Raw genomic sequence first — 27,856 nt, 5'->3', positions numbered from 1 at the left:
GGTAGAAGAGACAAGATGACAACTTGTGCATCCATTTCTTTTAGCTTCCTACCAAGAGCCTGGTAATCCCTTCTGATGTTCTGAAAGCTGTGTCTTGCAGTATTATTGGTTCCCACATGGACTAAAAGGAAGGGGTATTGGTCAGTTGGCTTGACCAGTCCTGTCAGCCTGTCTGTCACATAACGGATCTTTGCCCTGGGGAGACAACACACCTCTCGAGATATCTTGCCAGGCCTACAAATCACTGCTTCTGTACCCCTCAGCAAGGAGTCCCTCACTACGACCACACGCCTGCTCCAAGGTATAGCAGCGACTGTTCCCTCTGGTGGAGCAATCAGGCTCCCCTGCTCTGTCCCTGAAGTCTGTCCATGTTGCTCTTCCTCGTCCTCCTTGATAAGGGAAAGCGCTTCTAATCGGTTCTCTAACTGCAAGCTCCCAGAACAATCCCTTGTTGGCCTAGTTCTCTGTGTGACATTCCTCCAGCTGTCTACCTACTGTGTATGTGAAGTGACCTCCTCCACCCCAGCAACTTCCGCTGTGTGGTCCCCGTCCAAGACCGTTTGCTCCATTCTGTCCAGGAAATCCTCTTGCTCCCTAATATGCTGAAATGTAGCTACTCTGGACTCCAGCTGCTGGACTTTCTCCTCTAAGAGTGCTACCAACTTGCACTTGGTGCATGTGAAGTTCTCAACATCTGTAGGCAAGAAGGCAAACATCCCACAAGTGTTGCAGGTGACTGCAGCAGTTTCGTCAGTGTCCATACTGAGAAATCTTAAGTAATTACTGAAACAGGATTGTTGACTTCCTCCTCAAAAAATCCTTTGCTAAACACCAACATTAAGGCCCTGATGACCTGGCCTTTTCACCAATCTCTGGCAGTGAGTTCAATCAACTAAGCCTCTGCTGTAGTTCTCTTTGGCTCTGGGAAAACTTATATAGAGCTAGTCTGCTAGCTCCACCCCCTAGTGACTCACAGATATGATACACATAAGCTCCATTCCCTCAGCACACTCTCCTAAGGGTTTAAAGAAAATTCAAACACTCACCACTCAAAATGGCCGCCCAGCTACTTCTCTACTTCTCCCCCCTGTGGTAGGAACTACTCTGGAAAGGCTCTGTGAGGACTTATATAGAGCTAGTCTGCTAGCTCCACCACTCACAGATATGACTCACAGAAGCTCCACCCCCTCAGCAACAAGCAGCCTCTCCTAAGGGTTTAAAAAGATTCAAATACCACTCAAAATGGCCACCCAGCTACTTTTCTCCTCCTCCTCTCTGTGGCAGGAACCTCTGCTTGTGCCCTCCCTCCACCCATTCCATCGGTCCCTCCTTCGGAAAAGGAGGAGAGGAGACACCTGTGTCAGCTCCTGGGGCTTTGGCCTGGCAGGCAGTCGTGGAAACTGTTTTTGCGTCCTTTGAACTTTGATCTGTCATAATTGTTTTTTATTAATTGTGATAAATTGTAGTTTCAATGTTTATATTGTAGTTGCTTTTTTATGTTTTTTTCTATCAGGTATTATGTTAAGTTTATATTTAATTTGCTTAATATTGTTTTGATGTGGACCTGTGCTGAGGGGTTTGGGAAAGGATTTTCTATTAACCTTGTTTGACTTATAAGATTCTTATGTTTTTGTATTGATTGCCACTGTACTGATATTGTTTATTGTTATAATAATATAAATATAATAAAGGTTTATTTATATACCGCCCTTCGAAACATCAGGGCGGTGTACAACAGTGAAATAAAACAATACATATCTCAATACAATACATATTAATACATATCTCAATACATAGCAAAGGCATTAACAATACATATCTCAATACAGCCAGCGACATTGTCTGCTTTATATGGCTGAGGGGCTGGGAAGGGATTAGTTTGTTTTTTATTGTACTTTTATTGTACTTCTACTGTTGTTAGCCACCCAGATTCTTCGTTGATTGGGTGGGATACAAATAATTTGTTTATTATTATTAGTTGGTGGGGGCATTTGTGCCACACCACAAAGCGGCTGTAGCCACGCCACTGGGAATCCTCCTGACTCCCTTGGTTCCATCAGAGTCTTCCCCAAACTGTGTTGGGGATGGCTTTCAGAACCTCTTTGGGATGTTTCAGTGAGGTACCTCTGTATACCTAGGGGATCTAACAACCTTTTCTCCACATTTAGTGTGCTGTGCAGTGTGAGCATTCTCTGGAGCTCTGTCTGAATGCTCCCTGCACCAGCTGGAAGTCGATAGGTCATCAATCATTCTTGACAGGCATCAAAAGCCATAAATTATTTTTTGATAAAAGCTGCCTACTACTGCTCCTGGCCTTTGTGGATGGAGACCTTGTGGTCTCTTCCAATTTTATTATTCTATTGTTCCATGAAATGACTTGGGTCAGTTCCCAAGATGCTTCAACTGGAACCCTGTCAGCCTCAAACATTAGCTCCCAGAATTCATGAACCTGAAAATGAGATGTATTTTTTTAACCCTGGATATCCCAATGTACTGCAAAAACAGGGCTGCATTACCCGCTTGCTGACAGAAGACTGAAAGTTTATCAGTGTTACCCTTAAATAGGATTCAGATGCTCACCAACAGTGTCAGTGTCTCTTTAGTATTTTGGTGAAATTATTAGTTTTAAGGGAGTCCTCTAAGGGAGAGTAACTTCATGAATCTTTTCACCAATGTATAGCAGTACTAGCTGCAGATATTTCAGTTTCAGTGAATATAAAGTTTTTATTTAGAAATGAAAGCCAATGAAACCTTAAGAACCATTCAAGGCTTACAGAAAGGAAAGAGTGGAAGTTTGCATAGCAAGAAGTCAGGAATCAGAGGGGGTGATAATTATTACCAGTCCTGAGGAGAGGTCCATGGAAAACAGAGTGTTGTTCAGATAGTGTCTGAGAGTGCCACAGAGAGAGTGAGAAGGACCCTCTTTGTACACACAAGGTAGAGCTGGGGATTATATTTATATCCTATTTGCCTTGAGGGGTTCTTGATGCTACTACATGATGTAACAAAGGCTTTAATGGTCAAATAAATTGAAAAAAAGAGGCCAAACCGGCTGATGGATTTAACTTTAGAGTGACAAAACAGTGATTGGATCTGGGACAAGCCTAAGATAGTTGGACAGGATGGGTGACTAGGAACACAAAAGATATTCTTTGACTGCTTTTGCAGTGAGACTTGCTTTGTGTCTATTGCAAGAGGAAATGTGCAAAGTCTGAGGGAGGGAAGGATGAAGTAAGAAGAAAATCCATTTTACTGTCTTCAGGCCACTATGCCTTCTCACACATGTAACTTCCTACTATTCCAAAGGTCATTGTGACCTCTCAAAAATATGTTGGATGCTAGATATCAAGTATGAAACCTCATATTCAGTGAGAGGGGTGTAGGGTATGCTAACACCAAATGTTCACCAGGTAAGTTACTGTATCAAAAGAGAATTGTTGTGTTGCTAAGCTCCCTTCTCCATATATGAGTACAGCTTCAAAGATGAGGAGTCATGGGTCTCCTCTAAGCAAATAACCAGAATAAGTGAACCATGACATCTCTGCTTAGTTCAACCCCCTCTCCGAAATCTACACTTAGTCCACACACCTTTCCCTTACAGCAGCACCCTCAAATCCTGGGCTAAATTCTGAGACTTTCTGGGATTTCAGTGTTCCCTTTCTTTTTCTGCCCTCTGTGCAATTGTTGTGACCCCAAGACACTTTGGGCTGCATGTGTTTGCAAGTAGCTATCCTATGCAGTTTAAGAGTAGGAAAATTAAAGGTCCTTCATCATAATAAAACTGAGTAATGACATTCTGTAAGTGTTCATCTTTAATTGCAATACAATAAATTTAATCTAGATAGACAGACAGGCATACATTGTATATGATTACATGTGTGTATAGTTGATGTATTTTTGCCTGTAGAGTTATATATAGGGGGTGTGAACTGCACCAGGTGACAACCCTGGGGGGGGGGGAGGACAGCACTCCTCCCCAAACATCTCTTCTGCAGCCCATCTGTGGAGACCAGCCTCCAGGTGAGGTGATGCTAAGTGTGCAGAGAGGAGAGGGGTTGGAGTGTCTCCCTTCTCTCTCCACTGAGCCTTGAATCAGGGATGGGGAAAGGGCAAAGTTCTGCTCAGCCAGAAAGAAAGGAGAGGTGCAGCGTCTCCCTTTGTTCAATCAGCCTTAGCATTGGGAGGGGAGTGTGTGTGTGTTTGTGTGTCTCTGTGTGTAAACATTTCTGCTCAGGCTGCAACATCTCCCATTTCCCTCCATCCACTCAGCCTCGAAGCAGGCAAGTTTTTAAAAAAACCAAACAGGTGAGGTTTTTTACTCTGATTGTAAAATATTCTGCTCAGGTTATATGAGGTACTTAAAATACAAATAATTTCATTTGTTTTATATATATGGATAGGAAAATAAGCAGAATTTTAAGACCTGAAAATTTTTCAACCCATCTCCCATATTTCTACCTGCATGTTTTCCTATATGTGATCTAAAACAATCCCCCAAGGTCTAAATGCCTTTGGGTAAATTATCACATTATAGTATATACACCTGCAAAAGTAATCACATCTACAAGCCCTGAATAGCCCTGAATTTATTCCATAGTAACAAGGTCATAGAATTTTGGAGACATTTGTAGAATAAAAGCTTTGGACAGCAACCTGTTCAGACAGCAACAGACAGAAATATTCTAAGTGAAGCTTCTCCTTTTATGAGATGAGTTCTAAGAAAGGATTGCTCAAATTGCTAGAGTAATTTGACAAGTCACATCTCTCAGCCTTAAAGAAAAGTCATGGCAAATGTCCTCTGAATAAATCTTGTGGGTTTTTAAAAAAAGCCCTGTCATACAATCATCATAAGTCGGAATCAACTTGAAAGCATGTGACAACATGTTTTCCTGTTTCCTACCCACTCAGTAATCTGCACATTGTGGGAAAGTTTACTTGTAAAATTGCTCTCTGTGTTGGTACTCTATGGGTAGCACTCTTATAAATGTTACTTGAGCAATTACAGTTTAGAAAATGGTCTTCTATATTCTCTTGCATGCTGTTAATCTTTTACTATTTTTTAAAAATGAAGTCAAAAGATTCTTCTTCTGAAGCCTGCAGAGATGAGAAAGCCCGGAAATATATGTACACCTCAACAACCCAAAGGTTAGCTTCTATTTCTATTAAAGTCTGTTTTCATGTCCTGCTTCCCCTGATGCATACTGATTTTCACAGTCAATGACAGATGGCAATATATAATGTGCATTTATTTGATGCTTCTCTTCCATTGCAAATATGCAAAAATAAATAAATAAATCACATATTTTATTTATTTATTTAAGATTGATAGTATTATTTACATAGGATTTACTTGGTTAATATACATACTTATCTATTTTCATGTGAATAAAGGAATAAAAACCCTTCTATATGTGTAATCAATGTGTATTAAAAACACCTTTGGGAACCGGCGTTACAAGATCCGTTTTGTATATCTCTAAAAAAAAGCTGTGTAAATTATTTGACTTCATGGATTATAATAATCAGCTGTGATGATTGCTTTTTAAATTTCTTTCTTTCATTTCAAAGAGGATATGAAGAAGTTCCTTGGGACAGAATATTACTGCCAAAAATCAGGCCTCCAGATTCAGTGCTAGAACTGAAGGGTGATTGTGTCTCCCAGAATTTTGCAATGAAACGGTATGAACCAGCTGCAGAAATAAGCCAAGTAAGTGATTTTTACAGGGTGTTTGAGGTGGTGGTAGGGGGTAACAAATTGTAACGGTATTAGAATACACACTTTGTATGCAGGAAGATCCCGGATTAATTTCCTTGCATCTTTAGTGAAAATGAGCTTAAGTGGCACAGTGGTTAAATGCCTGTACTGCAGCCATTCACTCAAAACCACAAGGTTGCGAGTTCAAGACCAGCAAAAAGGCTCAAGCTCGACTCAGGCTTGCATCCTTCCGAGGAGGTCGCTAAAATGAGTACCCAGACTGTTGGGGGCAAATTAGCTTACTTGCTAATTAGCTTACTTGCTGTTCACCGCTATGATCTTTGGAATAGCGGTATATAAATAAAACAAATTATTAAATTAAATTAAGTGGGACTGGGAAGAATCTCTACTAGAGATGCCAGAAAGTTGCTGCCAATCATAATGCACAGTACTAGTCCAGATAAACCAACAACCTAATTCACTAAGTTTATAACAAAGAAAAGCAATTGTTGCAAAGTATGTTGAGTTGTTTAGAATCCTCCTGGTGCTTAATTGTGTGTTGGGGCTCTTCATAAATGTTTCCTGAATGGGACCCAGCCTAAGAGGTGAAACAGACTGCCTAAAAACATTGGATTGCGGCTGCTGCAGAGCTGCACCCCATGGAGCTGCAGCAACTGCATACTACAGCCCCAATCCACACAGAGCTGGCCCAAATAGGAACAGAAAAGATCTGGTCCTATTTGAAGGCACACAAAACCAACAACAAATCTTTTGATTCAATGGATCTAGTCTCATTTGTCAGAAATGACTTGAAGGCACACAACAACAAACTCTTATTTGGCTAATAATAGTGTTCAGTTTATTCTAATAGAGATATCCCTGCTTGGCCATGAAAAACCACTGGATGACCTTGGGTAAGATATATTCTCTCAGCCTCAGAGGAAGGCAAAGGCAAACAAATCTTGCAAGAATCTTACCAAGAAAACCATGTCATAGGGTCTGTAACGGGCCTATATTTACTTTATTATCTCTGTCAATTGACAATATATTGTATATATAATAATATAGATGAAATGCGAATTTCGGACTCTCTTTAAGCCAGGTTTTTTTTTTTTTTGGTGGGGGGAGGGAACCCAGGTTCCTTATACCCCCAACACCAGATTGTTTCTGTTTTGTTATGCTTAAACCAGTTTTCTCCCATGAATGTGTAGGACTACACCAACGTTAAGTAACAAAATACAATTGAGATGTTATGGCTGCTAGCTTAAATAATGATTGTTCTTTTAAAAGTTATCTGTTAAAGCAAGTTGTTTTGACTGAACTTATGTTAACTGAAGGAACTGATTATTAATTGTATGTCTTACACTGTGAAATAAAGTTTACAAAAAGAAAAAAGAAGAAGTGTTTAGCATGGAGAGTGTTATTTCGGCACCAGCTCCTAGACCTCTCCCTTTTCTTTTTTCTCCTGGATTTAGATTGTAATTTTTTTAGAGTGTGCATTACTGAATACTGTTTTATTTTTAGGATTGGAATAGGAGGTTGAGAAGGGGATTAATTGTGTACAGTACTTGCTATTGCTATTAATTTTGTATTTTTGATTTGCTATGTAAATTGCCATATATTTTTCATTTTTCTTTTTATTGTTGTTATTTGCCACGTATTTTTTTCTTTTTTTGCTATTTATTGCTATTGTGATTTGTTATGTTATTATTGTTGTTATTGTTAATTGTTATCTAATTTCTTTACTGTTGTAACCCGTCTTGATTCTTCGTGATTGGGTGTGCTATAAATAAATTGATATTATTATTGTTGTTGCTGTTAGTGAGAAGACCAAGGATTAGGAAAATAGTTCTTTAGGAAAATAAGCCTCAGACTCTTTAAGACCAGGTAGAGGAAGAAACCTGTGGAACCTGGTGTTCATCATATTTGGACCCAGTGTGGTGGGATCTGAGAGGTACAGTGTGAGGGGATCTAGTGTGAAAGATCTAAGAGATCTGGCCTTGTCACACCCAGTTACCTGCTGCCTATGTATTGTTCATGTTATTGGTAATCTTATATATAAAACTGTTTATCCTCTCTCAAGCATTCTAATTGTTGTTTTAGGTTGTTGGAGACCTCTGGAACAGATTTCAAAGAAGATCCTTCATATTACCCCACCGACCAGTTAATTTGTAAGTTTCATTTGAGAACATTTGCTTTCTTGTTATGATTCAAACATTGAAACTTTTAAAAATGATTTAAAGGTAGATTTTAATTGTAAGAATCTGTTTTATTTTTGCACAGCTGACAGTGTTTTAAAGTTCCTCATCCTTGTTTGATAGGAGCTCAGAACAGATAAATTTCTGAGTCATCATAGCTCAGTGTTGTACCATTTAATTCAGTTTCATCAACTTGTTCTTTCTGCTAGCAGTGCACACTGACTGAGTGTAGCAAGCAGCATTATAAGATAACTACCACTGATCATGGACCATGTCCACCTTGGATAAAAAACAGTAGATCTTTGTGATCAGCTGAGTGGGCACAAAGGAGCCTATAAGAGCTGCATTGCCAGTCTACAACTCTCCAGCACAGCTGAGTGGGTGCAGAGGAGCCTTTAAGAGCTGCTTTGCCGGTCTACAACTCTCCAGCACAGCTGAGAGGGTGCAGAGAAGCCTTTAACACCTGACTGCTAGCTCCAAGGACGCTGAGCCTGCCCTTCCCTCCATGCTGAGCTTTTCTTCCACTTGGGCCAGAGGCAGTGATGGCAGAGGAGTCAGGAGCCTGCTTTCTCCCTTATTTTATATGGGACTCATAGGGGAGAGACGTCATCTGGGCGGTGATTGGGTGAGAGAAGGATGATAAAGGATAGCCACGTCTGCCCTTAGCTGTCCTATTTCATTTGATTGTTTAAATTGTTTTAATGGTTTAACTATTGCAACTGTTATTGTGTATTATTATTATGTAATGGTGACGGTTGTGTAGAGTCAGTATAATGTGAATATTGCTTATATTTTGATTTTTATTCTATGTTGTAATATTAATTGTTTTATTATCATTTCTGTTGTAATCTGCTTTGATTCCTCTGGGAAAAGGTGGAATATAAATAAATTATATTAATATATTATTATTAATTCAGTCTTTGTTTAGGGTCATTTCAGCCACTTACACTGTTACCAACCTGCCCTTTTGAAAAAGTCTTGTATGAATGAGTAGCCATACTACAGATCTGGACATGACTCTATTGGGCCAGTCTACTAAAGTGAAGATGAACAAGGTCAAGAGGAAGGACAATTGTCAGAGCAAAAAGAAACATTCATGGCTTATAGTATCAGTGCAAAAGATGCTGAGTCTTTCATTATCTAGAAAAACAAAAAGCAGATATCATATATTTACAGGAAACACACATTAGGAAAAGAGACTCAAAATTTTTGAAGAATTCAAAATTAGGAGAATCCTTTATTTCATCAACTGAGAGAAAGGAAAATGGTGTAATCCCATATCTAAAAAAGAAATTTCCAGTGAAATAGTTATTTAAAGAGAGCAAGGAGTGACTACAAGTACAAATACAAGATGCAAGAAAGAATTAACCGGGGAAAATGGCAGACTTTGACAATCAGGAATTAGTGTTAATGAGAGACTGGAATCAGGTTATTGACCCCATAATAGACAGAAGATCCAATACTACAATTTAAAAAAATCAAGGAAAACTTCCTAAAATCTTCTTAGAAATCATGGACAACATGATCTTGATAGCTGCATGAAAACATCTATATGGTTTGGGCAAAGACAATACCTATTACTCTGATAGATGCAAAACAAGGTCCAGAAATGACATGTTTCTGGTATCAAAATTTAAAAGAAAATTAAGAATATGGCTACCACCCCCTCCACAACGGAGGAGTTGGAGTGGTGATGGGCTGTTTACTGCCCTCCCCTGGGATGAGACACTGACAGAGGCTAGGACCTGTAGAGCGCAGACAGGTCAAGGGGTCTTTGAGGTGTTCTTCCAGGCTAGAAGCCAAGAAGAGAGCTAAAAGGTTTCAGCTGAGAGAAGCTGAACCCTTTTAAAGGACTTCCAGCTGCAGAGAGCAGGAGACAGAACAATCCATTCGGAGTGCTTTATCCATGTAGAATTTGCCCTCAAAAGAAAACCCTAGAAGCTCAAAATCAAGGTAACAGGAAACAACCAAAATGCAGACTTAATGTCACATTTGGCAAGCTCCGTGGCTACACCCCTTCTGAGCACCATGGCCAGGGCGGCATCAAAAGACATGTACTCAACAGTATAGAGTTCGGGGGGGGGGGGGGGGGGGGGTATGGCTGTTAAGGGTTAAAAGTTAACTAACACGAATAGTTTAGATGTGTGGTGACCATGAGCAATCAGCATCTGGAGGACGAAGCTGCTGAGCTACAGCTGCTGATCATAGCAACAAGGTCATTCTACTGCCAGCGTGCAGGAAGCCTGAAAAATGAACATGTGCTTGTTTAGACACAGGGGACAGTTTTCTGTGTGGGACAGGAAGAGGCTGAGTTTGTAGGACCACATGGCACTCAGGGACTTCCAGTAATTGGTGTGGGTTCTGAGAGAGGAGTTGGATTGTGAGTTCTGTATAGTAAAAGTCGCATTGGTTATTTGGTTTGCACTTTGTAAATAAAGATAAGCACTTTCGGGAGCTTGGCTTGTCTGGTCATTAATCAGCAGAAGCCTGGCAGTGAAAGCTGGACAGTTCCCGGTGAGGTGCATTCCTTCATTTCTGGGAGACATCCATCCGCTGTTATCTTTGCTGAGGGCTGTGAACAACACTTCCAAAGATTTGTCAGATACTCTGCTATACTCCGTCAATGGTTTATGAGCCAAGGAGTTACGGACAATGGTATCATTAACTGACCCAGCCCGAGGAAATGACAGATGGTGAATCAATCTAAACTCCCCAGGGGCCTTTTTTGGAACAATCCCCAGAGGTGACACCCTGAAATTTGATATGGGAGAAGAAGAAAAAGGGCTGACCACCCAACCTTCTCTAATTTCCTTAATAATCTTATCCCTAACAATGTCCTCAGCTCGACACATGAATTTTAAATTTTTCGAATAAAAGGAAGTCCTTTGCCCACTAAAGGGAATGCAGAAATCATATTTGAAACAATCATAAAGATAACCTGCAGCCTGCTTATTGGGGTAAAAAAACAGTAATCTAGCTAAATAGTCAAATTTAATGGGGCTGGGTCCCTTTGGAAATTGTGGGTGTGGAGGATACCAATCCTTTTTTACCTAAAGAATCTCTAAAGTTGGTTGATGACTTGACTCTTGGACAATGGCGAAAGGAGTGCAACCCTTTACAGATGGAGCACTTGTGTTTAAATCTGCACGCTTGCCAATTACAGGTGCCATGCACACCAAAATCCCAACATATTTTAGCCCACTCAGACAAGGCCGATTGGCCTTTAGCCACTGACGGAGGCTGGGACTTATGTAGGATGCGTCCACTATGGGCCCTTTTCCCCAGAATGGGCTGTGTGGAGGTCATTAATTGTATCCACAACTGTGGATGAACCTGATCCCAGCGCAGTGAAGGTGTCCTAGCCACCTTCATTCTGAATTCTTCATCATATTGAAGCCAAGCAGGACCCACAAAGTTGACATATGCTCTATGTATGATATCCATATAGTGCATTTTGTTACTTAACGTTGGTGTAGTCCTACACATTCATGGGAGAAAACTGGTTTAAGCATAGCAAAACAGAAACAACCTGGTGTTGGGGGTATAAGGAACCTGGGTTCCCTCCCCCACCAGGCCTCAGAGGGAGAGAAGAATGCTGGACCTGATCCCCTTCCCCCCCACCATTCCCTTCTCCTTTTGTGTCATGTCTTTTTAGATTGTAAGCCTGAGGGCAGGGAACTGTCAATTATCCCCTCTGTTGTAAGCCACCCAGATTCTCAGTGATTGGGCGGCATATAAATAAATCCAATAATAATAATAATAATAATAAAGATATTAGAATAGAAAATAAATTAGTACTTTTGCTAATTGCTGACTGACAGATTGATTCAAGGTATAATTGATTTAAAGTATTATGAAAATTTAATCATAATTATTTGCATGTAATAAAAGGTTAAATTTGATTAATGTTTTATAGAATTATATAAAAATAAGCTATTTACTACTTTCAGTTAATTTAGTTTATGGATTTATGAACTTATTAGCATATTAGGATTTCTTGTTTCAGAAACAGTTATTGAGAAAAAGTAACTATATAGCTTTTTGTGGATTTTTCGGGCTATATGGCCATGATCTAGAAGAGTTTCTAGTTGGCAAAGATGCTGGCGAAATGTCAGGAAGAAACTCTTCTAGAGCATGGCCACATAGCCTGAAAAACCCACAAAAAGCTATGGATGCCGGCCATGAAAGCCTTCGACTTCACAAAAAGTAATTAGTATTTTTGTATGGTGTTTTTCTTATAGTACATATGTAGAATATATTGTAATGTTATGATATTAATGCCCTTTCTATAGAAATAAGGATATTTAAGACAAACTGTATATAATTTCAAAATATTTACTGTGTGACTTATAAATTAAGAACAAAGAAACTAAAATCATAAGTTTTTAATAAGATCAGCTGTGCAGGTCAAGGTTAGTAAAAGCTAGAGAAAGAAAAAGACATTGAAGACAAAGTACATCAAGATAAGTGAAGCCAAAACCAGAACAAAAAGAAAAGGACCCTGAAAACTATAACAAAGACTATATTTAACTCTGCAGTGACATCTATTGTTGTAATAATCTGGCAATTATATTTAAAGTGCACAAATTATAGAAGAATTGTATAGCACTGTATAGAAACCAGATTAAGGAATTAGATATACAGTTAAATATTAAGCACTGTAATCATCTAATAGTAAAGGGAAGGCAGACTAGGTCTCAGGTCTGATTCAAAGAAGACCTTCATTGGAGCAGATGTCAAAACTGTCAGACCTAAATTTACTTATTACTGAGGAAACCAAGAAACAGCCTTAAGAAGTGAGACAGGACTGGAAAGATATGAAAGGAGAGATGAAACAAGATTTGAAGATGGACTAAGAGAAATTAGACAAAATTTGGAAAAGATAGAGGAAGATATAGGAAAAAATAATGAAAACATGAAAATTAGAAAATACATCAAAATGATTAAAAGAGAAAATAGACGTTCTTGAATGAAGCCAGAGAGAAAACTGTTTAAAAATAAGAGGAAATTCCAGAATAACTCAACAAGAATTTATATAAATATTGGACACCAATATTACTGAATTATATAGGGGAATCCCTACAACAGTTTGTATGGTAGATTGCTAGAATGCATAGAATCAATTCAAAATTAGCAAAATTGAAAAAATAACTCTTGAAAGATGTTGTGTACTGGATAAAGAAGCACATGAGAGATATGATTTTACAGCAAAACAACAAAACAAAACTAATGATAGACAGCAAAGGAAAGTATTTCTAGAGAGATATCCCAGGAAGAGTCCTGAAAAAGGAAAGAATATAACTTTCTAACAAGATGACTAAAAAATATGGAGATATCAATTCAATATGATTGAGAAGGCAAGCTTCTTCTATTGCGACCAAGGCAACAGTCTGGAGTGGAAGGCCCATGACTGCTATTTACTGTATAAATAAGTAAGTAAGTAAATAAGTAAAATTTTATTTGTATACCGCCTTTCTAAGACCAAAAGAAATACATGCAGTTGGTAACAGCATGGTAATGTGTAGTTGGACCCTATGACTTTTCCTAACATAATATTGTGGCTTTATATATAGAGGAAATAGTTGTTTGATTTTTCATTTATTTCACTTGGTTTATTTATTTGATAGTTTAATTAATTTTGTGTATATTTTCAATTTTAACAGTGTTAGCTCAAGTTCTCGAACCCAGCAACTCCCTTTATACACGTAAGTAAGAATTACACCCCCCACCCCATCATTATAGATCTCTTTCCTTAAACAGGAAATTTCATCTGTTCAAAACACTCGAGAATCACTCAAGCTGTTTGGACCTGCAGGCTGTCAGCCTATAATGTGTATGTGTAGATAGTAATTTAGTAGTTTAATTTTAAGTTGTGGATTTAAGTTCCTGGTAAAATAATTCTTCATCATTCCAGTCAGCCTCTGTGATATCAAAGGGTAAGGCTGACACTGAGACAATACACATTGAATTAACGGCAACCATATGAACAAGGAGCACTTATGTCTTGCAAGAGCCAATGAAAAATGTGGAAATGCTATTTTTTTCCAATTACAACTTGCTAAATCCTCCAACCAACTTGATCAATGGAGTTGTAGTCCCCCCCCCAAAAAAAAAATTGTTGAGTAATTCTGCCTTTGCTCTGTCCCGTGTTCTCATTTCTCCATCTTCTCCATGCAGTGGTTCTACCATTTCCTTCCTCCTTTTGCTACAAAAATACCAAAAAGCCCCTTTTATTGTTCTTAATCTCTCTAGCAAGCCTGAGCTCATTCTGTGCTGGACTGAGTTGGAAAACCTCTGGTAGCAGTTATATAGAGTTAGGCTACTACCTCCACAGCCCTCTCCCCCCCACAGTGACTCACAGAAATGGCTTTCTTTTTACCTCTGTTCACATCAACAGCTGAACATTCTTGCAGCTTGAGTCCAATTGAATCATTAGCCACAGCAGTATTTGTAGTTGTCCTCTGCTATTTCTGAATCTTATAATCTGGCACTATCCCTTTTTTTGTTTTGGATTTGTCTCATCATAGACTTCTCATGGTAAAAGACATTCAGAAGTGGTTTACCTGTGCTTCCTATGCACAGTACAGTGGTACCCCGGGATACGAAAGCACCGCCTTACGAAATTCCTGGGATACGAAAAAATCCTATAGGAAAAAACTGTTCCGGGTTACGTTTTTTTTTCCGGCTTACGAAAAAATTTTTTGGCGCTTTTCGGCGCTTTTTCGCACGAAATCGCGGCTTTTAGCGCTAGCGCCTATGGCTTTTTCGGGTTACGAAAAAAATCGGGTTACGAACGCCGCGGCGGAATGAATTAATTTCGTAACCCGAGGCACCACTGTAGTAAAAAGTGTTAGCTATGGTGCTAGTGCCATTTTCCTCAGAGATCCTACACCTCACTACTGCTACTTAGGAAAAGCCTATCTGACATGGGAGACCCACCAGCAGCAGCATAGCCTCTTGTGGTACAGGAGCATGCAATCCCATCATCACAAGAAGGTACTCTCATGACTTTCTTTCAGTCCCACCACAGACATAGGGGAAAATCTTCTGCCAGAATTGCTGTGGACCAGTACCAGGGGCATTGCCATGAGAGAATGTAAACAGATGAGAGGGCCAGAGTCCTGAATGCAACTTGTGCATAGGGACAAAGAAAACAGTTATAGTGATCAATGCAAAGAAACAGAAGCAACAAAACTGAACAAAAGACCTATTCTACAAGATCAAAGAAATTAAAAGAAAATATGTCCAACAGAAAAACACTGGTGAAGAAAAAATAAAAAGATGATGAAAGCAAGACACTGAAGAACTATATAAGATATATAAAGGAGATGAAAAGAAAGCAGTCATTAAAGTAAGAACTTTTACTGATGGGTCAACAATTTTAGAAAGTGGAATGGAAGCTGCTCTCAAAGCATACAGAAGAAATAGATCACCAGGTACAGATGGCATATAAATGGAGCTACTTAAAGCTATAGAGTCAAAATCTATTCAAGTGCTGACAAAAATCTGTCATCAAATATGGAAAACAAAAGAGGGTCCATGGACTAGAAATGATAAATATATTTGTCCATAGGAAAGCGATACCAGAAATCGTAGTAACTATCAGAACATTGCATTATTCTCACACTCTGAGGCTGGATGATGGCAGATGGAGAGAGGGCCTTCTTATTCTGGGCTAGACCTGGTGGAGCTGGCCTGTCCCTTTCTCTCCCTCAGAGGCTGGATGATGGCAGATGGAGGGAGGGCCTTCTTCTAGAATCATCCATTTCATAGTATTCCTCATTTCTATGTATGGTTGTGAAAGCTAGACAGTGAATAAAGCTTATGGCGGGAGGGGGGATCTTGTTTTAAAGGTAATGCTGGAAGAGAATTCTATAAATATCATGAACTGTAAACACACACACATGAGTGTGAGAGGAACTCAAGCCTAAACTATCCCTAGGTTTCAAAATAACTAAACTGAGGCTTTTTTTGAACATATCTTGAGATATGTGAGTGTTAGAAAACATGCAGGTGACCTTGGAAGATTCAAGCCATGGAATACCCCTTGCAGATAGCAGAAATGCCCCACAGTGTTAGATGCCTCTACTCTAATGCACTCTAATGAACTTGATCTCTGAAAAAACAGCAAAGCAAATACGATATAATAGACATCACTGAAACCTGGTGGAATGAATGTTACACTAGGAATGTAGTAATAGCTTATTTCAGAACAACAGACCAAACTCCCAGCCAAAATGAGGACTTGGATTTTGCTTCCTGGAACAGATGACCAAATATTCCAAAAGAAGAGAGATTGTAGTAAAGAGAGATTTTAGCTATCCTGATATTTGTTGGAAGTCAAACTTTGCCAAAAATATAAGATCCAACAAATTCTTCAGTTGTCTTGCAGACAATTTCATGGTCTAGAAGGTAGAAGATGAAACAAAGGTATGAGCACTTTTTTTGATCTGATCCTAATCATGATAACCTGGTTAATGCAGGACATGGTGGAATCCTTTGGTGACCATGTTCTCCTGGAATTTGTTATACAGTAGAAAGCAGAACCAAGCATATTCAGACATGCATTCTAGTCTTTAAGAATGCTGATTTAAGTAAGCTTAGGGAAATACTGGATGTGATTTGATGGGAAGGAATACTAAAAAGGAAGGGGGTTAATGATGGATGAGTGTTTTTTAAAAGTGAGGAATGGAAGAAAAATTTGGAGCAGTTCCTTTCTGGAGAAAAACTGGAGGTTCTTAAAAAAACCAGGACGGATGTCTAAAAATCTTTCAAGTGAGATAAGATTTAAAAGGGGCATGTCCAAGAAATGGCAAAAGAGAGAAATCACCAAACAGTCATTGAGAAAAATAGTCAGCATATGCAGTAAGAGAGTCAGAAAAGCTAAAGCACAGAACAAGCCCTGTTAGAAAGTTTGAAAACAATAAATAGTTTTGCTGTTGTTATTGTTTTATGTCCATAGCAAATGGAAGAACAAAGAAATGATAGGGCCACTACATGGAGAAGACAGAAAAATGCTAACAGGAAACAGAGAAAAGGCAGAACTATTCAACACCTTCGTTCCCTCGCTCTTCTCCCAAAAAGAGAACTGTGGTCAACCTGGGGAAAATGGAGCAAATGATGCAGTAGGGGAAAGGCAGCGGACTGCTGACTACCTGACTACTTTAAACATTCAAATCCTAACGGCCAGATGAGCTTCTTCCAAGGGTATTAAAAGAACTGGCAGGAGTAATCTCAGAACCACTGGCAATAATCTTTGAGAATTCCTGGTGAACAGGAGAGATTTCAGCAGACTGGAGGAGGGCAAATGTCCCCATCTTCAAAAAGGGAAAAAAGAGGACCAAAATAATTATCACCCATTCAGCCTTCCATCATTCTAGAGCAGAAAATGAAACAGACTGTCTGTAAGCACTTAGAAAGGCTTAGCATGATCAATAAAAGTCAAAATAGGTTTCTCAAAAACAAGTCATGCCAAATTTATCTCTTTTATTTTTAGACATACAAGTTTGGTAGATGCCCTCAATCTTTTCCAGCATGATTTTTTGCAGTGAGTCATGCCTTCTCATGATGCGGTCAAAGTATAACAGCCTCGATTTAATCATGCAGGCCTCAGGGGTATTTCTGGCTGATTCGTTCAAGGACCCATTTGTTTGTCTTTCTGGTTGTCCACAATATCCTCAGTACTCTTCTCCAACACCGCATCTCAAATGAGTTGATTTTCTTTTTATCTACTTTTTCCACAGTATTGTGAATACTAGGGCTTGGACAATTCTAACTTTGGTGCTCAGTTGTATAGCTTTACTCTTTAGGATATCCTCTATCTCTTTCATAGAATCAAAGAGTTGGAAGAGACGACAAGGGCCGTCCATTCCAACCCCCGCCATGCAGGAACTCTCAATCATAGAATCATAGAGTTGGAAGAGACCGCAAGGGCCATCCAGTCCAACCCTCTGCCATGCAGGAAATCTCAATCAAAGCGTCCCCCATCCAGCCTCTGTTTAAAGACCTCTAAGGAAGGAGACTGCACTACACTCTGAGGCAGTGTGTTCCACTGTCGAACACCCTTACTGTCAGGAAGTTCTTCTTAATATTGAGGTGGAATCTCTTTTCCTGTAGCTTGCATCCATTTTTCCGGGTCCTAGTCTCTGGAGCAGCAGAAAACAAGCTTGTTCCCTCCTCAATATGACATTCCTTCAAATATTTAAACAGGGCTATCATACCACCTCTTAACCTTCTCTTCTCCAGGCTAAACATCCCCAGGTCCCTAAGTCGTTCCTCATAGGGCATTGTTTCCAGAACTTTAACCATTTTAGTCACTCTCCTTTGGATGCGCTCCAGTTTCTCAATGTCCTTTTTGAATTGTGGTGCCCATAACTGGACAGAGCAGTGGCTGATCTGGGGATGAGCCAACTGTGTTGATGTAATGTCAGCCTGGCTGGTCAGTGCAGACAACTCTATCCCACTGTACAAGATTTGGCTCGGAGCATGTGATTGTTATCATGGCTAATCTGTGTCCAGTTCCTGAACATAATACTTTAGACTAGCCTCTGACATATTGGCCCAGGATGGTCAAAATTCTGTAAACCAAGCCTTATGAGGAAAAGTCTAGGGAATTTGCTGTGTTTATCTTGAAGAAGAAAGAATTTAGAGGTGACATTATAACTATCTTTAAACATCTAAAACAACGCCATGTAGAAGATGGAAGAAGACTGATTAGTGCTTGTATTCAAACCCCAAGGGGAGGAGAGATTAAGAACTGTCTGACAGTAAGATCTGTTCAATAGTTGAATAATCTACCTAAGAAAGTAGGGGACTGTCCTTCTTTGGAGGATTTTAAACAAAACCTCTCAAGAATGCTTTAAGCCATTGATTCCTGTATAGCAGACCTTTGGACTAGATGGTCCTCCAGTTCTTTGATTCTGTGAAAACATCCATGATGAACAACAATCCACATGGCTTTTGCAAAGATTTACAAATCCAGAGTTAATTGAAAGATACAGTATAGCTATGTTAGTCTGTAGAATCAGTATGTGAAGAGATCTTGTAGCACTTTTGAGACTAACTGAAAGAAGGAAATTAGCAGCATGAGTTTTCGTAGTCTTCAGTCTGTGCATCTGAGGAAGTAATGCATCTGAGAAAGTTGACATGCGTCTATGAAAGCTCATGATGCCAATTTCTATCCTTCAGTTTGTCTCAAAGGTGCTACAAGATCTCTCCACATACTAAACTTATCCTTATGGTTATGCATAAGGACCAAAGCATGCTCACCTAAAATGCATGAATTAATTTTTGAAATTCACTACTACGAGATGTGGTGGTTACTGCTTTCTTAATACATCTTTTAAAGGCCTTTAAAAGATATGGAAGATTGATATAAAATATTCATGTTGGTTACATGGCAGCCTTTCCCAACCAAATACACTCCAGGTGTTTTAGACTTCATTTGCCATCACCATAGGTCATGCTGCTGGGATTGATGGGAATTATAGTCCAACACATCTGGAAAGTGTGAAATCTGAAAATGCTCTTAAATATTAAGATTCTGGATTTAGAGACAATGTGTCATTGGGTATTAGCTGCATTTGTGCCAGTTGTAAGGGAGAGCCCTTTTCTTTTTGCTCTATTTGTGAAGTTCCCAGAATTATAAGGCTAGATGCTATGGAAGATAGCAGCAGCCTCTTTATCTTTTTGAGTAGGCTTTCTTATCAGATGTAAATGAATCAGTTACTGCAGAGTTAATGCAATTTGACACTGTTTTAACTGCCATAGCTTGATGCTATGGAATTCTATGATTTGTAGTTTTGTGAGAAATTTAAACTTCTCTGGTGCCTCAATAGACTACAAATCCCGGGATACCATAGAATGGAGCCATGACAATTAAAGCGGTGTCAAACTTAATTAATTCTACAGTGTGATGGCACCTTAGTGTTGCTAAATAATATGCTGCTGCATGTAGTGTGATGCTACAAATCTGTGTACACATTACTCTTCCTTGTTTGGAAGTTTAACTTGTCCTGTTTTATGCTCAAAGTTAAATACTTTTATTATTTTTATTCTCATTTTTATACAGCTGATCATAGACCAAAATAAACATTTGATTGACTAGAGAAGAAGCAGGTGTAATGGAGATCAGGGAAACAACTTTTGTGGGCCTTATCAATATCACAAAACACACAAGATGATGCACGACCAGTGATAAAAACAATCTGGTCGCAAAAGCCACCCCACACCAATCATGAAAGTGAGCATTTTATTTCCTTCTGGCCTGCATAGTTTATAATCCACCAGTGGCATGATAATATTTTTGCTATTTGCCTCCAATGGTAAAACTCAGACGGTAAAGTTATGATGTAGAATCAAAGAATCAGAGTTGGAGGAGACCACAAGGGCCATCTAGTCAAACCCGCTGCCATGCAGGAATACACAGTCAAAGCACTTCCAACAGATGTCCATTCAGTCTGTTTAAAAACCTCCAGAAAAGGAGATGGCAGCATGGTCCACTCTTGAACACCTCTTACCACCAGGAAATTCTGTCTAATGTTGAAGCATAATATGTTTTCTTGTAGTCTGAATACTGTACATCCATGTCCTAGCATCTGGAGCAGCAGAAAATGAGCTTGCTTCATCCTTAACATGATATCCTTTCAAATATTTAAACAGAACTATCACGTCCCCCTTTAATCTTCTTTTCTCCAGGAAGATTATCACACCATCTTTTATTCCCATGCTAGGCATGTTCCTGTGTGTTTACACATCCCATACCTAGTGTGGGAATAAAAACTGGTGTGATAATCTCCCAGACTAAACATACGGTACTCAGCACTGTAAACCTCTCCTCACAGGGCATGGTTTTCATACCTTTCACTATTTTGATTGCCTTCCTCTGGACATGCTCCAACTTCTCAATATACTTCTTTAATTGTAGTGCCCAACACTGGACACAGTATTCCAGGTGAGGTCTGGCCAAAGCAGAACAGATTACGTCCCTCGATCTGGACATTATACTTCTATTGATTAGTTTACATATTGTAAACTGCTTAGGGAGTGCTTAAGTGCACTTATATAGAAATGCACTTGCTATTGCTATATTGCTATTGCTATACAGCCTAGAATCACATTGGCTTTTTAAACTGCACTCTTCTCTCCTTACTAGGACTTTGAGATCCCTTTCTGCAGTCAAGCCACATGTCCTATATCTGTGCATTTCATTTTTACTGCCCAAGTGTAATATCCTACATTTCTCCCTGTTGAAATTTATTTTGTAAAACTTAGTGGACTGTAGGCTGAGTCATTAGTTATGATTTAACCTGATTTAACTGTTCATAATTGTTTGCTGGGTTGAGTATGAAAAACATTGGAAGCAATCAAGATTCACATGTTATTTTCAGCTTTCCCAAATTTGTTCATGACACATATAGTGAAAAATACTAACCATTTTTACTGCAAATACTGTCTGATCTTTTGATTCACCTTGGGATATGACTACACAGAGGGAAATTCATATGTGTGTATTCTTGTGCACTTTTTAAATAAATAATGAAAAACTTGGAGTTTGCTTCAGTGGCCTCAGCATCTGTGTTACAAATTATTTATAGATGGTTTTTGTCCCACTTTCACACACCTTTCTTCCAAACAGAGGCTGTGCTGGTGCTGAGAATGTTGACGACCTAGACAACCAAAATGTAGATGTAATTATACGCAGCAGAGTTCGAAGTGCCAAGCCACATTATGTGAAATCTTCCTAGTATGTATACTTCACTTTCCTTCTTTATCTAGTACAGTCAGCCCTCCATACCCACAGATTCCTTATCCACAGATTCAGTCATCCCTTGTTTGAATATACCCCCGAAGCAAACCTTGATTGTGTAATGTTATACAAGGAGCACCATTTCTATGCCATTGTATTTAATGAGACTTGAGGCTCCACTGATTTTGGTATCAATGTTTTGTGTGTGTGTGTGTGTGGGGGGGTGTTCCCTGTAATTACTACTTCAGCTTCAGTCAAAGAAAACTTAGGGTTCTTGATTTCATGCTGTCTTGTGATCAGGAAATTGCCAAAGCCTTGAAAAACCTATAGGAAAAATTATTTGTGTGTTTAGGTGTGCACTTTTTATCTTGTTTGAGGTAAGGAAATGCTTGGGGAAATTAAAAACTGAAAAATATGCAGTATTTTCTGAAGTGTCCAAATTGTTTCTGACTTGTGGTGACCCTAAGATGAACCTATTATAGCAATTTCTTGGTAAGATTTGTTCAGAGGGGGTTTGTCTTTGGCTTCCCCCGAGATTGAGAGAGTGTGACTTACTCATTGGTTTTCCATGGCTGAATGGGAATTTAAACCCTGGTCATAGTCCAGTGGTCAAACTACTACACCACATTGGCTCTCTGACTTCAATATTAGGAACATAAAATTAATTATAGGTAACTTTGTTCTTGAAATTATATTTAGTATATAGTAAATAAAAAGTACAATTAATTCACAATAATTACAAATTTATTAATTTAATTTGCTTTTAAATATTATTTACATTTTGATTACAAATGGAACTTGCTGTCTGATGTCAAGTCAGCTTCAACTCATGATGACCTTATGAATATGAGGCTTCCAAGTGCTGCTCATCTCTTGCAAATTCAGGGTCCTGGTTTTCTGTAATGATTCAGTGCATTTCTAATGCAGTCTTCATCTTTTCCTAAAGTATTTATTATTCTCAGCAACATCCTGAGCATGGGAGATTTGCTTGCAGGGGAGATTAATGTGATGTGATAGTTATTACCTGGTTATTACAATCCCTGTTGTCCCATTTCTTTGGGATTGGAATTTATGTTGAGGTTTTCCAGCCTGTGGACTATTCCCCCCTCCTGTATATTTGGTGGAATTTTCTTTTGTTAGATTTTGGATAAAATATGTCTGTCTAGCTTGAAAGAGTGCTATTGATATGCCCTCTGTTCTGGGTGATTTATTTCTTCAAAGTGTTTTGAGAGTAGTTTCTTCTTTACATTTTAAAATTCTGGGTTCTTCATTAAAAGTTCTTTTTTAAAAGGTTCTTCTTTGAAAGAATTTGACATTGTTTCTTCTCTATTATATAGTTCTTCACTTTATTCCTTCCATATATTATTCTCAATGTATAACATGTTCCTCCTTTTTATCATTCAGTATCCCTATTCTTGGTTTACATGACCCTTTCATTTTTGGGGGAACCTGTGGAAGAGGTTTCTTCTTCCATTTTTATTAGTATTTCTTCCTTTTGATGGCATTGATTATATTCTCTCTGTCCTTTTGTACATGTCAGTAAACAGCTGCATTAAGGATTCGGATCCTCTTTCTATCTCCTTTTTCTTCCTTTTTAAATTTTTAAAAAAATAATTATTAAAATTTTTAAATCATTATAAAAAATCATAAATCACCACAACATGCAATACCACAGAGATTTCCATCATAATATACACACATTAAATAAATAAATACATACACATTATTATTACGTACCTACTCATCTTTAACTATATGGCCTTGTAGTTTAACAATCTATTTGGCTATAATGGCCTTCAGCTATTTCCCTCTTTCTGGTCCATCAACTTATTACCTTTCCTTTCCCCCTTCTTTATTACTTTGCCTTCAAAAGACACTTTTCTTTTCCCCATCTCCTTTTCTTCTGTTCTATTCTCTCTTTTCTGTCTCCTTTTTCTTCCTTTTTAAAACTTCCTTTTTTACAAGATGTTATTAATTATTGGAAGTTTGTCCAGTTATCCATAGAGGCGTCCCTTCCCTTTTAGCAACAGATATAGTCTTTCTCATTCTTTCATAGAATCATGGAGTTGGAAGAGACCACAAGGGCCAGCCATTCCAAGCCCCTGCCAGCAGGAACTCTCAATCAAAGCATACCCGACAGATGGCCAGCCAGCCTCTGTTTAAAGACCTCCAAGGAGGGAGACTCCACTACACTCCGAGGGAGTGTGTTCCATTGTCTAACAGTCCTCACTGTCAGGAATTTCCTCCTAATGCAAGGGAGTGACCAGGCAGGTCCAGTTCCATCAGGGCTAGCCTGAAGGAAGAGGCTCCTCCCTCCATTACTGTCATTTTCTGGCCTGAGAGGGAGTGAACAGGCAGGCCCAGCTCCACCAGGGCTAGCCTGAAGGAAGAGACTCCTCCCTCCATAACTGTCATCTTCCGGCCTGAGAGGGAGTGACCAGGCAGGCCCAGCTCCATCAGGGCTAGCCTGAAGAAGAGCTCTCTCTCCAGTCCAGCTGCCTTGGTCCAGGCCTCAGAGGGAGGGAAGAACCATTGGGCCTCATCCCCTTTCCCACCATTCCCTTCTCCTTTTGTGTCGTGTCTTTTAGATTGTAAGCCTGAGGGCAGGGAACCGTCTAATTAAAAATAATAATTGTAAGCCGCTCTGATAGCCATTATGGCTGAAGGGTGGGGTATAAACATCATAAATAAATAAATAAATAATGTTGAGGTTGAATGTCATTTCCTTTAACTTGCATCCATTGTTCCGGGTCTAATTCTCTGGAGCAGCAGAAAACAAGCTTGTTCCATCCTCAATATGACTTCCCTTCAAACATTTAAACCTCTTAATCATCTCTTCTTAAGGTTAGATAAAATGTGTTTTTAATTTATAATTTGAATAATAATAATAATAATAATAATAATTTATATTTCCCACCTCTCCATGCGTATCGAGGCAGGATTACAACAATACAAACAACATTACAAGATAAAAAACTGCAATTTCATATAAAATAATCTCAATAAAACATTAAAACCACTATCAATACAACAAATAGACTAAATCATCATTTAAAATGCAAATTTTTACAAATAGAGGTGGGGTATTTCTGACTCTGTTATAGCAGATTGGGTGGATAGGCCTGCTGGAAGAGATCTGTCTTAAGTGCCTTCTTAAAGGCATTTAAGGTGGTAATGAGATGGATCTCCTCTGGCAAGCCATTCCATAATTTAGGAACTGCAGCTATAAATGCCCTGTGGGAAGTTGTTGTTAACCTGGTGCTTACATACTCTAATAAGTTCTTTCCAGTTGTTCTGAGAGTGTGGAGCGGATTGTGTAGGGAGAGGCGTTCCCTCAAGTAACTTGGGCCCAAGCCATGTAGGGCTTTAAAGGTAATAACCAACACTTTGTACTGTGCCTGGAAGCTAATCGGCCATTGAAGAGTTTTTAATAGTGGTGTTATGTGGTATGATCTAGATTAGAGGTAGGCAACCTGCGGCCTGCGTGAGGGCCTTTGGCCTATCAGGAGGAGGCGGGCAAGGGGGGGCAAGCGGCAGGCAAGGGGGGCAATTGTCTATAGAAGCCTCCGAAACATGCATTTATATTAACTTTTTTAAAAAAAATCAGCAAAATTTTTTGCGTGTCATCCATTTTGTAAAAAAGTGTCCTCCATTTGAAATATTTGTCTTACATTTGTCCCAGTTTATTTATTTAATTAATTTTTTTTAAAAAAAATTACTTAATTATTTATTTTTTGGCTTCGGCCCCCCAGTTGTCTGAGGGACAGCAACCCGGCCCCGAGCTCAAAAAGGTTGCCTACCCCTGATCTAGATGTTCCAGTGACCAATCTGGCTGCCGCATTTTGCTCCATTTGAAGCTTCCGAACACTGGTACATAGGTAGCCCCATATAGAGCACATTACAGAAATCTAAATGAGAGATTACCAGTGCGTGTACCACTGCTTGAAGGTGCTTTTGGTCCAGGTAGGGATGCAGTTGTTATATCAACCGAAGTTGGTACCATGCCATCATATTCACATGGGATGATAACTGTAAAGATGAGTCCAAGAGCACTCCCAAATTGCAAACTTTGTCCTTTAAGGGAAGTGTGACCCCGTCCAGGGCTGGTTGACAAAGTTCCATCCCTGGATTTGGGGTACCTATTGCAAGTACCTCTGTTTTCTCTGGATTCAACTTGAGTTTGTTTTCCCTCATCCAGTCCATTACCGACCCAAGGCAGGCATCCAGAGGAGAAATGCCATCCTTAGTCACTGCAACAGTTGGAGCCTGCACCTGTCCCTTTCCCTGACGGATTGGGGCCTCAGCTGCCACAGCCGCAGCCCTGAGGCCCCAATCCGCCGCTTTTCCAGGCCATGGGGAAGCGGTAAAAGGCCGCTTCTCCACAGCCTGGAAAGGGGTGTCCTTGGGGCTTCATGCCCCAGGACACCCCGACAGTGGCGGAGAACAAGAGAAAAGGGCTGCTTGGCCCCTTTCTCCTTTGTGTCACTGGTGCAACCGTGTAAAGGCTGCACTCGCGACACAAACAAAGGAAAGAGCTCCGTTTCGGAGCTCCTTCCGGCGCCACTGAAAGGGCGCCAAGACATCATGTCCACACCGCCCCATTTGCGCAGCCGTGACATCGTAGTGGCAGCACCCATCTAGAAAGGGCACTGCCATTACAATGTACTAGGGTTGCGGGGAGTCTGGGAAGGATGCCCCGAGGAAACCCTAGTATGTATGCAGGCCGGGGCAAAGTGCCGGTCTGTACAGCACCATAGAGAAATAGATTTGGGTGTCAGAGTACTGATAACACCATGCCCCATGTCTCCAGATGATTTCTTCCAGCAGCTTCATGTTAATGTTAAACAGCACGGGAGATAGAATGGCACCTTGAGGGATGCCAGATATCAGCTCTCTCCTAGAAGGGCAACTCTCCCCCAGCTTCACCATCTGGAATCTGCCCGAGAGGTAGGAGTGGAGCCACTGGAGTGCAGTGCCCCCAATACTTAACTCCCTCAGGTGTTCCATAAGGATACCATGGTCTATGGTATCGAAGGCCGCTGAGATGTCCAAGAGTACCTACAGGGTCAGACTTCCCCTGTCAATGCCCAGATGGAGATCATCGACTAAGGTGATAATGGCCACCTCAAATCCGTATCCCACACTGAAGCCGGTTTGAAATGGATCCAGATATTCGGCTTCATCCAAGACAGCTTGGAATTGGAAGGCAACTGCCCTCTCGATCACTTTGCCCAAGAATGGTAAGAGAGAGACTGGTCTATAATTGTTTCTTACCAGGGGATTTAGGGTGTTTTTTTTAAAAGCGGTCTTACTACTTCTTGGTTTTATTTAGATGGAAATATTCCCTCCAGAAAGGATGCTTTAATTATAAGTTGTAATAATATTTTCATTGCATCCCCTCCCTAAGCGGTCAACCATGATGGGATCGAGAGGGAACGTCATCTTTCTTATATTTCCAAGGAGCTTGTCCACTTCATCACTATTTACAAACTCAAAATGATCCAGTTTATTACAGTCCACAGAATAACTGGACATCTCTGTTACTGTTGCTGTCATATTGCTGGCATCTAGAGATTTATCTGAGAGATTTTATCCACAAAGATGTCATTAAAGGCATCACAGCAGGCCTTCGTTGGTTCCAATAAAAAGTTCAGGGTGGGAGGTAGTTGAGTTAGCTCTTTAACCATCCTGAACAGCTCTGCTGGTTGAAACTCTGCAGACGCAATACATGCAGCATAGAAAGAGTTCTTTGCTGCATCTATTACCACTCCATAGGAATCCAACATGTTCTTATGGCATGTCTTGTCAGATAAGTGTTGTTGTTTCCGCCAGAGGCGCTCTAGTTGTTGTGCAGCCCGCTTCATTTGATGCAGATTTTCCGTGTACCATGGTTTGTTTGTTTTTTGAAGCAGGCTGGAAAGGACGCTCAGGAGCGATAGTGTCTATGGCCCTGGTAAGATAGTTATTCCAGATATCAACCAGGGCTCCGACAGAATCGCCGTCATTCCCAATCATAAATCCCTCTAGAACTTCCTGGAACCTTTTGGGTTCCATCAGCTTTCAAGGGCGGACCATTTTAATAGATCCTCCATCCTCAAGAGGGCTGTAAGTAGTAGCTTCCAGTCCCACTTTGACCAGAGAGTGATCTGTTCATTACAGGGCAAAGATCTGAACTATTTCTGCCCCTGGATAGTCCTGATCAGTACTAAAGAACAC

At 39.8% G+C, this 27,856-nt stretch overlaps 1 protein-coding gene across 1 annotated transcript in view; it reads left to right on the top strand.

The window, feature by feature from the left end:
• Nucleotides 1–27,856, top strand: part of SPATA48 (spermatogenesis associated 48) — an 83,717-nt gene that overhangs the window by 21,338 nt on the left and 34,523 nt on the right. Inside the window, exons 3-7 of the mRNA XM_042473591.1 lie at nucleotides 5,072–5,145; nucleotides 5,569–5,707; nucleotides 7,799–7,866; nucleotides 13,557–13,598; nucleotides 21,530–21,637. Of these exons, the coding sequence (XP_042329525.1) occupies nucleotides 5,072–5,145; nucleotides 5,569–5,707; nucleotides 7,799–7,866; nucleotides 13,557–13,598; nucleotides 21,530–21,637 (431 nt within the window). The remainder of the gene's footprint in view (nucleotides 1–5,071; nucleotides 5,146–5,568; nucleotides 5,708–7,798; nucleotides 7,867–13,556; nucleotides 13,599–21,529; nucleotides 21,638–27,856) is intronic.

The sequence above is a fragment of the Sceloporus undulatus genome, chromosome 6, assembly GCF_019175285.1.
Source record: "Sceloporus undulatus isolate JIND9_A2432 ecotype Alabama chromosome 6, SceUnd_v1.1, whole genome shotgun sequence".
NCBI classification, from domain to species: domain Eukaryota; kingdom Metazoa; phylum Chordata; class Lepidosauria; order Squamata; family Phrynosomatidae; genus Sceloporus; species Sceloporus undulatus.
The sequence above is the reverse complement of the archived record's forward strand: the minus strand, read 5'-3'. Positions and strand labels throughout refer to the sequence as shown.